The sequence below is a fragment of the Mus caroli genome, unplaced genomic scaffold, assembly GCF_978045245.1.
Source record: "Mus caroli unplaced genomic scaffold, Mus_caroli_1 scaffold_7, whole genome shotgun sequence".
NCBI classification, from domain to species: Eukaryota; Metazoa; Chordata; class Mammalia; order Rodentia; family Muridae; genus Mus; species Mus caroli.
The window spans coordinates 26,047,955-26,058,618 of NW_028227262.1; the positions used below are offsets into that span (position 1 = coordinate 26,047,955).

Genomic DNA, 10,664 nt, shown 5'->3' on the forward strand with positions numbered 1-10,664 from the left:
GGAGAAATGGCTCGGAGGTTCAGAACAGTTCCCAGCACCCACATTAGATTCCAGTTCCAAGAAATCTAGCATCCTTTCTTGGCCTCTGTGAGCAACCATATATGGCACACACATACTTATATAAAGATAAAATAAAGCAAATTTAAAGGGAAAAAATAAAACCTCACTCTGTAACACAGACAAGCCTCAAATTTTTGCCTGCCTGCATCTCAGCATCTCGTAGCTAGGGTGACAGGTTCCTGCAGGAAATATCTGTGTCCTGATCAGCCTCCTCCACCCACCCTCCTCTGTCCTTCTGCTTTTCTTATCTACACTGGCTAAGTTTAAGAGGTGACTCATGGAAAGGTCCTTCCTGTGCAGTCAGATAGCAGTCATGATCCTGAGTTCCCTTTACCCAGGGAAAAGTCAGTGCTCAGCAGCTCGTCCAATGCACTTCACTACTTCATTTTGGCTGGACCAGACAGGATTTGTTAGTGGCTTGCAGATCATCAGTCCTGGAGCCTTTGGATTCCATCTCACTGTGCTTGGTAAGAAAACATAGAGGAGCCTCATAGTTCATGCTTGGTCTAGCCTGCTGATTATGTACAATGCCTTCAAGTTCCTTATCTTCTGTTTCCTTCTATTCTTTTCCCTAAAACTTTTATTTTTTTGAGAGCCTTACATATAGCCTTGGCTGGTCGGGAACTCACTACATAGACTGGGCTAGCCTTAAACTCACAGAGCTATATCTCCTTCTCCTGGGATTAAAGGTGTACACAATAATATCTAGTTCTTTCCCTAACTTTTTTTTTTTTTTTTTTTTTTTTTTTTTTTTTTTTGGTTTTTCGAGACAGGGTTTCTCTGTATAGCCCTGGCTGTCCTGGAACTCACTTTGTAGACCAGGCTGGCCTCGAACTCAGAAATCCGCCTGCCTCTGCCTCCCAACTTTCCCAAACTTTTATTTCTCCTGTCTTATCTCCATGTCTACTTTTATCTTTGTGTAAATACTATACATTCTATTTATCTTGGCTTTTAATATTTTCATTCTGAAAATAATAATTAATGTATGTTATTTATTCCCCTAGGTTATAGATCATGTTTTCTTCCCTTAGTTTTGTTTCTGCAATCACATGTACACACATTTATATATATATATATATATATATATATATATCCATATGTGGATTCTTCTTCTGTTGCTCTCTGTAACTCTCCCGTTCTTTGAGCTATTCCTTATCAAAATAGCTGGTTCTATCATTCCATAATTATTATTTGATATCTAAATCTACTTTTTACTCATCATAAATAAATTTTAGTTTCAGGATTTTTTTTAATTACTCTGGCCAACTCAATCCTGAAATCTTTATAAAAAACTTAAACATAGAAGGCTTTGGTTTGGTTTGGTTTTGGGGGGGGGGTTGCTCAGAACTTGGGGAAATGTAATGTGGTCTTGTCCTGGATGACTTTTAGGGTCTGACCTTTCAAGGAAGATCATTTGTGATATTTAAACTGTTCCTCACAGCATGGAACTCAGTTGCTCTTATATAGGAATGTTTTCCTTTCAACTTCTGTTATTTTAAGTTGCTATGTCCACTTTATTATCAAGACCACAGTTTCTCAGTTATGTGATCCCTGTAGTAAAAAAGAACAGTAACCTAGGAGTTATTAGGTGAGTAGCCGGGACTCTCCCCGGCTGTGGTCACGTGAAAGCCGTGTCATCTCTAGCATCTCAGCATCAAAAGCTACACAGCGAGGGATGTCTGTGGGTTGCTCTGTTCCTAGCAGTCTCTGGGTGGGCTTTGCTCTCAGCATCTTAGGATGGTATGCATTGAGGTTGGAATGGGACACTAGATCCGAGTTCTTGCCATTCACATAAGGGAATGAATGGTAGGACTTGAAAAAGACAGAGAGACGAGAGTGGGTATCGTTTCTCCTTTTCTTCTTATTCTGTTGGCTCGTTATCTTAACTTCTGCTTACCACATAAGACTCGTCACAGACTTTTGTCAAGTTCAGCAGAATCGCTTCCAAATGTCCCAGCTTCCATTTAAAAACAAGCAAACCAAAACTCAAATCAAATCAACTAAATAAAGATGGAGGAGGCTGAAGAGATGATCAGTGGTTGGGAGCAGTGCCTGCTCTTCCAGAACCCTGCTCTATCAGGGTTCAAGTCCCAGCACCTACATGGCAGCTCACAACTGTCTGTAACTCCAGTTCCAGGAAATCTGACACCATCCCACAGACACGCATGCAAGCAAAACACCAACACACATAAAATGAAAATTAATCATTTTTAAAAATATAAACTGTTACTACATCCAGTAATATTTAGGAATTTAAAATCAAGAGAGAAATTTAGAAGAGACAGCATAGGAATTAAGAAGCCATATGGGAAAAAAATAAAATGGCTAAAGACTAATATTTTTAATGTAATTGAAAATGAAAAAAATTAAACCCGAAAGGTAAGCATCCCCCTGGCCGTGGGGGTACATGCGTTGTAATCCCAACATTTGGTAAACTGAGGCAGAAGAGCTCCAGTTTGAGGCCAGCCTGGTCTATATAATCTAATTTCATCTCAGAAAAAAAAAAAAAACCAAAAGAAAAAAAGTGACCATTGATCCATATGCTAAGTCATGTGGAATAGGCATTTATAAACAGGTCTTGTCTTTACCATCACACAGTTTAGGGCCACTATAAAAATTACAACCTAAGATCAAATGTGCCTCCTCATAGAACATATAAGAAAAGATTCAACCACGCACTTCTACATTCATGTACATGAGTCAGCAAACACACGTACAAGTGAGAGACCAAAGAATCAGTTTCTTCGAGGATTGTAAGAGACTGTTTTAGATAAAGTACGTTGAGGTTAACCTTGAGGAGTAAGTATTTTAATGGGTAGAATTTTAGTGCAGAGCATGGAAGAAGCCATTCTAGGGGCATATTTCTAAATGGAAACCATTCGCCTTGCTTAGGAATATAAAGCTGCATTGATCTGAAGGGATGAGATGTGGGAAGAAAGGATACATTTGTCCGAGTGCTCAGAACTAGGGAAGGATATCACCGGCCAGGAGGACAGACTGCTGAGAACTTCATTGTAGAAGATAAATAAGTCCATCTGGCTTTGAGTTCTAGATGCAATTTTAGCAGAAGAATAAGAGCAGAAGACAAAATAACCCCAAACCATGAAGAAGAGAATTAAGAATGATTGTTCAAGATGGGCTTGGTGACACACACCTTTAAGCCCCTCTCCCAGGTGGCAGAGGCAAGTGAATCCCCAAGTTTGAGGCCAGCCTGGTCTACAGAGCGAATTTCAGGAAAGTCAGGGCTACACCGAGAAACCCTGTCTCAAACAAACAAACCAAAAAGAATGACTGGTCAGAACAATAAGCGCCCAAAGTTGGAAAAAAAAATTGGATGAAAACTTGGTATTCCTTACATTGAATCTTCCTTAAGTTAAAAGTTAAAAGTGGGGACTTGAGTTGAAACAGCAAGTTTAGAGAGTACTATGGGCTAGGTCCACAACTGCCACCCTTGGTGGCTTTCTTGTAAACTTGCTACTAGCCAGAGTTTCTGGAAAGAGGAACCTTGATTGAGAAAGTGCCTCCATCAGATGGGCTTGTTGACAAGGCTGTGGGTCATTTTCTTGATTAACATTGACTTGGGAGGGTCCAGCCCAGTGTTCTCTCTGGGCAGGTCCTGGGATATTGAAGAACGCAGTGTGGGTAGGCATGAGATGCTACTCAGTGAATAGCATTCCTCTGTGGCCTCTGCTTCAGTTTCTGCCTTCGGGTCCCCCCCTGCCTTGGCTCTGACCTGGAATATGTAGGAAATAAACCCTTTCCTGTCCAAGTTGCTTTTTGGTCAGTCTTTATCACAGCAATAGAAAGCAGAGAATATACTATTTAAATGCCCTAAAGGTAAAAGCAATCCAATGTCTATAGCTAGATCACTTGATAAACAAAATATGCTTCACACACACACACACACACACACACACACACACACACACGCTAAAATATCAATTTCAGATGGGCAGTGGTGGTGCACACCTTTAATCCTAGCCCACGGGAGGCAGAGGCAGGCAGATCTCTATGAGTTTAGGGTCAGCCTAGTTTACAGAGCAAGTTCTAGGACAGCCAAGGCTACACAGAGAAACCCTGTCCTGAAAAACAAAACAAATATACATATGTGTGTGCATATGCATGCATATATTTTTTTTATTAGATGAGAACATTTTGGAAGTCAGTTGCATTCAAAGTGACTAGGGCAAGTACTGCTGAACTGTGCACTGGAAATGGTCAATTAAAAAGGTTGACTTTATGCTACATTTGTATTTTATCACCATCAATTTTTAAATATGCATGATATAATTGAAACCCACTAAATTTTGTTTTTAAAATGTATATATACATGCAAAAGATGAATGAAGGAATCCTTGAGGGCCAGCTAATAACTGCATGCTAAAACTAAGTCCCAAAAGTCACCCTCTGATCTCCATACACACATGTGCACGCACACTTAGTTAACTAATTAATGAAAATATGCAGTTGTCAGCTTTTATATGCTATTGTTGGTGTGCTAAAGTTTTGTAAAGTCCTCCAATGATGCCAGATTAGGGAGAGTCTGCCCACAAGTTTTTGTATATTTTCTCACACTGAGGCATCTATTCAGTTTGGGCAGCAGACACTGAGCAGACGTAGCACGGCAATGCTTGGTAGCAATGCCTGTCAGGCCAGCACTCAGAAGACGGAGGCAGGAGAATCATAGCTTCCAGTCAGCCTCTTCTACAATATAGTCAGTTGGAAGTCAGCCAGCTTAGACAACATGGAGAGCCTATGCCGAAAGCCACTGGGTAAGCCTGAATCTCAGTAGCAGAGAGCTGCCCAGTGTGCGTACTGAAAAAAAAACCTCAAACAACAGAAGTAGGGAGGTGTAAAATAAAGTGTGGGAGGTGGAATTTAAGCTGATGTGGACTTCCAAATAAAGTTACCTTTTAGATACCTATTTAAATCAATAGTATAGACCTGAAACTGTCTATCAGAAAATGTGTCTATTCTGAGGAAAGAGTGCTAACAAGTTTCTGTGAGGGGGCCTCTGGCTTTGAGAGGGTGCACCATCACATAAGACTCCTAAAACTACATATTTTTATAAATTCACCATGAGCTTTAACATCTTCTTCATCATTTCACAGACTGAGCCATGGAGTCTTTCACTGCTGACACCAATTCAACTGACCTACACTCACGGCCTATGTTTCAACCCCAAGACATTGCCTCCATGGTCATTCTTGGTCTCACTTGTTTATTGGGACTGCTAGGCAATGGGCTGGTGCTATGGGTAGCTGGCATAAAGATGAAGACGACCGTGAACACAGTCTGGTTCCTCCATCTCACCCTGGCCGATTTCCTCTGCTGCCTCTCCTTGCCCTTCTCCTTGGCTCACCTGATTCTCCGAGGACACTGGCCCTATGGCTTGTTCCTGTGCAAACTTATTCCATCCATCATTATTCTCAACATGTTTGCCAGTGTCTTCCTGCTTACTGCCATTAGCCTGGACCGATGTCTGATAGTACATAAGCCAATCTGGTGCCAGAATCATCGAAACGTGAGAACAGCCTTCGCCATCTGTGGATGTGTCTGGGTGGTAGCCTTTGTGATGTGTGTACCCGTATTTGTATACCGTGATCTGTTCATTATGGACAATCGCAGTATATGTAGATATAATTTTGATTCCTCCGGGTCATATGATTATTGGGACTACATGTACAAACTAAGTCTACCAGAAAGCAATTCTACTGATAACTCCACTGCTCAGCTAACTGGACATATGAATGACAGGTCAGCTCCTTCCTCTGTACAGGCAAGGGATCACCTTTGGACAGTTACCACTGCCCTCCAGTCACAACCATTCCTAACAGCTCCTGAAGACTCATTCTCTCTAGATTCAGCAAACCAACAACCCCATTATGGTGGAAAGCCTCCTAATGTGCTCACAGCCGCCGTACCCAGCGGGTTTCCTGTTGAAGATCATAAATCCAATACACTGAACGCTGACGCTTTTCTCTCTGCTCACACAGAACTTTTCCCTACTGCTTCTAGTGGTCATTTATACCCCTATGATTTCCAGGGGGATTATGTTGACCAATTCACGTATAACAATCATGTGCCGACACCGCTGATGACAATAACCATCACAAGGCTGGTGGTGGGCTTCCTGGTGCCGTTTTTCATCATGGTAATTTGTTACAGCCTCATCGTCTTCAGAATGCGAAAAACCAACTTCACCAAGTCTCGGAACAAAACCTTTCGGGTGGCCATAGCTGTGATCACTGTCTTTTTTATCTGCTGGACTCCATACCATCTTGTCGGAGTCTTGCTATTAATTACTGATCCAGAAAGTTCCTTGGGGGAAGCTGTGATGTCCTGGGACCACATGTCCATTGCTTTAGCATCTGCCAATAGTTGCTTCAACCCTTTCCTGTATGCCCTCTTGGGGAAAGACTTTAGGAAGAAAGCAAGACAGTCCATAAAGGGCATTCTGGAAGCAGCCTTCAGCGAAGAGCTCACGCACTCTACCAGCTGTACTCAAGACAAAGCCTCTTCAAAAAGAAACAATATGAGTACAGATGTGTGAAGATGTGGCCCTGAGGACCTAAGCAGAAGTTCTCAGGTGAACACTGGTGATGCATGACATGTGAGCAGGACACTTTAGACAATCTGGCGACTCTCAGAGAAAGGTCTCTTATTGACATCAGCATCATTTGAAAACATTAAAGATGCAAAATTTCAAGCCCCATCCCAGATGTGTTAACTCAGAATCTCTGGCCCATGGGACCAGTGTTTTAACAGGCCTTCTTGTTTCCATCAGTGTTAAGTTTTACCTCATTTGGCTTACTCTGTTCCCATCCCTGATTACACCATGTGCAATGAATAACTTTTTCATCTGTTTTCAGTATTCTTTTTTTTCCCTTAGCATCATCTAAACTTCTAGTTTGCATGGAAGGCTACTCTTATTGTCCTGAATGGAAGATATTCATTTATTGTACAGTTTTGTGGTGGTAACAAGTGATTTTTAAGTGGGGAAAGAGACACAGTAAGAAAAGGTCTATGAAAGCAAGGAGTGATGAGTTAGACTTTGACAGAACACGGTGCCAAATGCCACCTACTAGCAACCTGAGATAATTCCAGTGTTCATGATTACCCCCAAGTGAGCACAGATACACATAAACACTTTCCTACTCCTGGAGTGTTTTGGAAGTTGTAGCTTGGAGCTCTCTCTTCTCTGTGTATTCTGCTTGTTCATAGAGCCATCTATGTCCCATTTCTTTTTTGTTTGTTGGTTTGGCTTCTTGTGTTGGTTGGTTGGTTGGTTGGTTGGTTGGTTGATTGGTTGGTTTACTGTTTTTTCAAGACAGTAGCCCTGGCTGTCCTGAAACTCATTCTGTAGACCAAACTGGCCTGAAACTCAGAGATCAGTGTGCCTCTGCCTCCAAGGAGTTTTCTTAGGCTCCTGAATTCCTTCTGTTTTCCACACAGGGTCTTGCCATCTCCTGCTGGGATTAGGAGTGTGCAGGTGTGCAGTATGTACCTGGCCCCATCGTCTTCAGCTTTTTACATTAGACTTTGTAGCTCACATAGAATAAAACAATATCCTAGTGGGATGATGGGTGGAACTCCAGGATCAATGCATGCTTTGACAGCAATATCAAAAGATTTTAAACATGAATCTAGGTATCTTACATGACAAAAGTGTCAGGCACACTCTCTTTTTTCTTTTCTTTTCTTTTTTTTCAAATTAATGTTTGCCTGGACCATGATAATATAAAGTACTGTATGCAGCCAATTTTAAAGGAACTAATTAAAAATGAAATACAAAGGGGCGGTTTCTCCAGTGCCCAGTAGTTCCCATCTCTCCCTACTTTGCAAGAATTTTAGCTGTTCCTTCTGATATTTACCATGGTGTGCCTAAAACACCTGCTTATGCTGCTGATCTTTGTAGATAGGAAGAAAAGACTGTCTTGATTTTTATTTACTTTACCTACATTTTCATCCAGCATCCCAGTGTTGACTGGTATCATACATTAATCTGTTCGTGATCATTTTTCTCTTCCTTTTGTTGTCGGTTTTGCTTGCCTTTGTGCCAGAGTCTCAGTGTAGCACACACAATCTAGCCTCAGACTCCCAGGTCTCTTGTTATAGTAACCAGATGAGCACCACCACCATCCCCACCCCCAGCTGACTACACAATTTTCCTGTCAATACATTTCAATAGCATACAGCTTTTCTCTGTCCTCTCATTTTTTATGCTGACATATATTAATTGTACATATTAATAAGGTTCCACATGACTGATCCATCCATGCACACAACATTCACACTTTCACCCCCAGCCTCTTCTTTATCATTATTCTACTTACTGGTTGACTTTAAAAAAAAAAAAAAAAAAAAAGTCTGAAGAATCCCATGCTGGCCTCAAAATCACTATGCAACCAAAAATGAGTTTGAAATTCAAATCCTCCTGCCTCCCATGGGCTGGGATTATAGGCATGGAGCACTATGCCCAGTCTTATGTGGTACTGGGACTCAAAACCAGGGCTTCATGCATAGTCGTTAAGCATCCTACCAACTAAGCTACTCCCCCCCCACCACCCCCAGCCTGCTCAGGTTGACATTTCTGGCCCTCATATATGAGACTATGTGATGCTTATGTGTCCATTCACATCCATTCTGTTAAAACCAGGATTTCACTCATTGTTATGGCTGAATAACACTGCATTGTGTGTGTACATGCACACACATGTGTGTACATGTGTATGTGCACGTATGTGTAGTAAGTGCCATTATCCACCCAACTACCAACCAATGCCTAAACAGATTCTATATATCTTAGCTATTATACATAGTACTACATTCAACCTTTAGTTTAAAAAAAGAAAACCAGCAGCTCCCACCATAATCTATTATGTGGATACTTTCCATGTGTTAAATCCCTGGAAAGTCAAGCTTGTTTGTACAGATAGGCATGTCTAAGATGAACGAGTTAATCTACAAAGACGGAAGATGGAATGTAGTTTAGTCTTGTGATACATGTATTCAGTTGTCAAGAGAAGGGCCTTAGGCTACAACTGTTGTATGAACAATTATGCGGAAATTTCAAATCCCTAAAAGATCTTGTTTACTACGAGGTAATTCTGGGCATAAGACTGTAGTTCTGCCTTTCCAGTATGAGCTGTTTACATATTCCCTATGAATAAATGCTTTTATCTACACGGTCAGAAACTCAGAGATTCTTTTCATTCTTACATTATATGTGTATGAGCATTTTGCCCACGTGTGTGTCTGTGCACTGCATGCATGCCTGGTGCCAATGGGGGTCAGAAGGTGTTGGATCCCTTAGAACTGGAGATACAGATGGTTGTGAATCAATATGTGGGTGCTGGGAACCCAATCCTGGTCCTCTGCAAGAGCAGAAAGTGTTCATCATAACAACAGGAGCCATTTCACTACCTGGGGTCTTTTCTGGCACTCGGGGAGCTCTACACGGGAGCACTGCAAACCCAATAGGCAGCAAATGGACCTCATGGTGAGTGACTGCAGAGCTACTATGGCAGGAATGTCAGCCTTCTGGTCCTCTGAGGCTCTGGATGTCTGAGTATCCATCCTTGGGTTATGTGAAGGACAGCAGGCTGTAAAGTCTTGGCATGATGTGAAGCCTGAAAGTACAGTAACTGTGGCAATAACTGATTTCTTCCAAGAGCTCCACTTATTTTGGGATTATGCACTGAATGGAGTTTTATAATTGTATCCCCAGATTTTAAAACTCTGAGGAGTGCCTTTACCAATGTTACACTTTCATCTCTAGAAGGTCTGAGGTAAAGGCCCAACCTCTCCCCTACTGTGTAGTGTCCTGAATTTTTTAATTTGATAATATACACAAAAAGTTTTTAAAATGAAATAAAATTTAGATAATGTATTTTGATCATATTCTCTCTCCTCTCCTAATTCTAAGATCCTCCCCTACCTCCCTACCAACCCAAGTTCATGTTTTCCCTCAAAAAAAAAAAAAAAAATAGCATGACAAAAGACAAAAATCAAAACAGACACACAGATCAAAAAAAATTATATATATATCTCAATGAGCCAGAAATATACAAAAACAAAAGGCACATATTTTAAAAAGTCAAAACTAAAAAAAAAAAAATCATGAAATCTGTTTTGTGTTGACCAACTATTCCTGGGCATAGGGACTGCCCTGGAGTGTGGTTTATATACCCAGTAACACTCCATTGGAGAAAAGTGATTTTTTCCCCTTTTTTAGCAATTTCAATTACAAATAGCTTCTTAGATAAGGGTGGAACTTTGTGTCCACTCTTTAAACTAACATGCAAACAAGGTGGACGTGCTCCACCTACCAACCTTCCAACAAAATTCACTACACTTAATAGAATTTTAAACACAAAATGTTACATATGCATCTAATTCTAAGTAAACCCAGTGACAGGGATAGGTGAGGGGTTGTATTTTGAATAGAAACGGCCCCCACAGACTCAAGTGTTTAAGTGGCACTATTAGGAGGTGTGGCCTTGTTGGAGGAAGTGTGTCACTGTGGAGGCGGGGCTTTGAGGTCCTACATGCTCAGGCTATGGCCTGTGTGAAACACATACAGTCTTCTCCTTGCTGCATGA

The 10,664-nt window shown here is 41.2% G+C and overlaps 1 protein-coding gene across 1 annotated transcript; it reads left to right on the forward strand.

The window, feature by feature from the left end:
* The first annotated feature begins 351 nt into the window (after nucleotides 1-351).
* C3ar1 (complement C3a receptor 1) lies at nucleotides 352-8,650 on the forward strand. The gene is made up of 2 exons (XM_021165848.2): nucleotides 352-527; nucleotides 5,172-8,650. Exon 2 carries the CDS (start codon nucleotides 5,180-5,182, stop codon nucleotides 6,611-6,613), a length of 1,434 nt encoding a protein of 477 aa, XP_021021507.2. The 5' UTR covers nucleotides 352-527; nucleotides 5,172-5,179; the 3' UTR covers nucleotides 6,614-8,650.
* The last annotated feature ends 2,014 nt before the right edge of the window (nucleotides 8,651-10,664 follow it).

Coding starts and splice junctions, on each gene's coding strand:
- C3ar1 (XM_021165848.2), top strand. CDS start 5,180: ATGGAGTCTTTCACTGCTGACACCAATTCAACTGACCTACACTCACGG.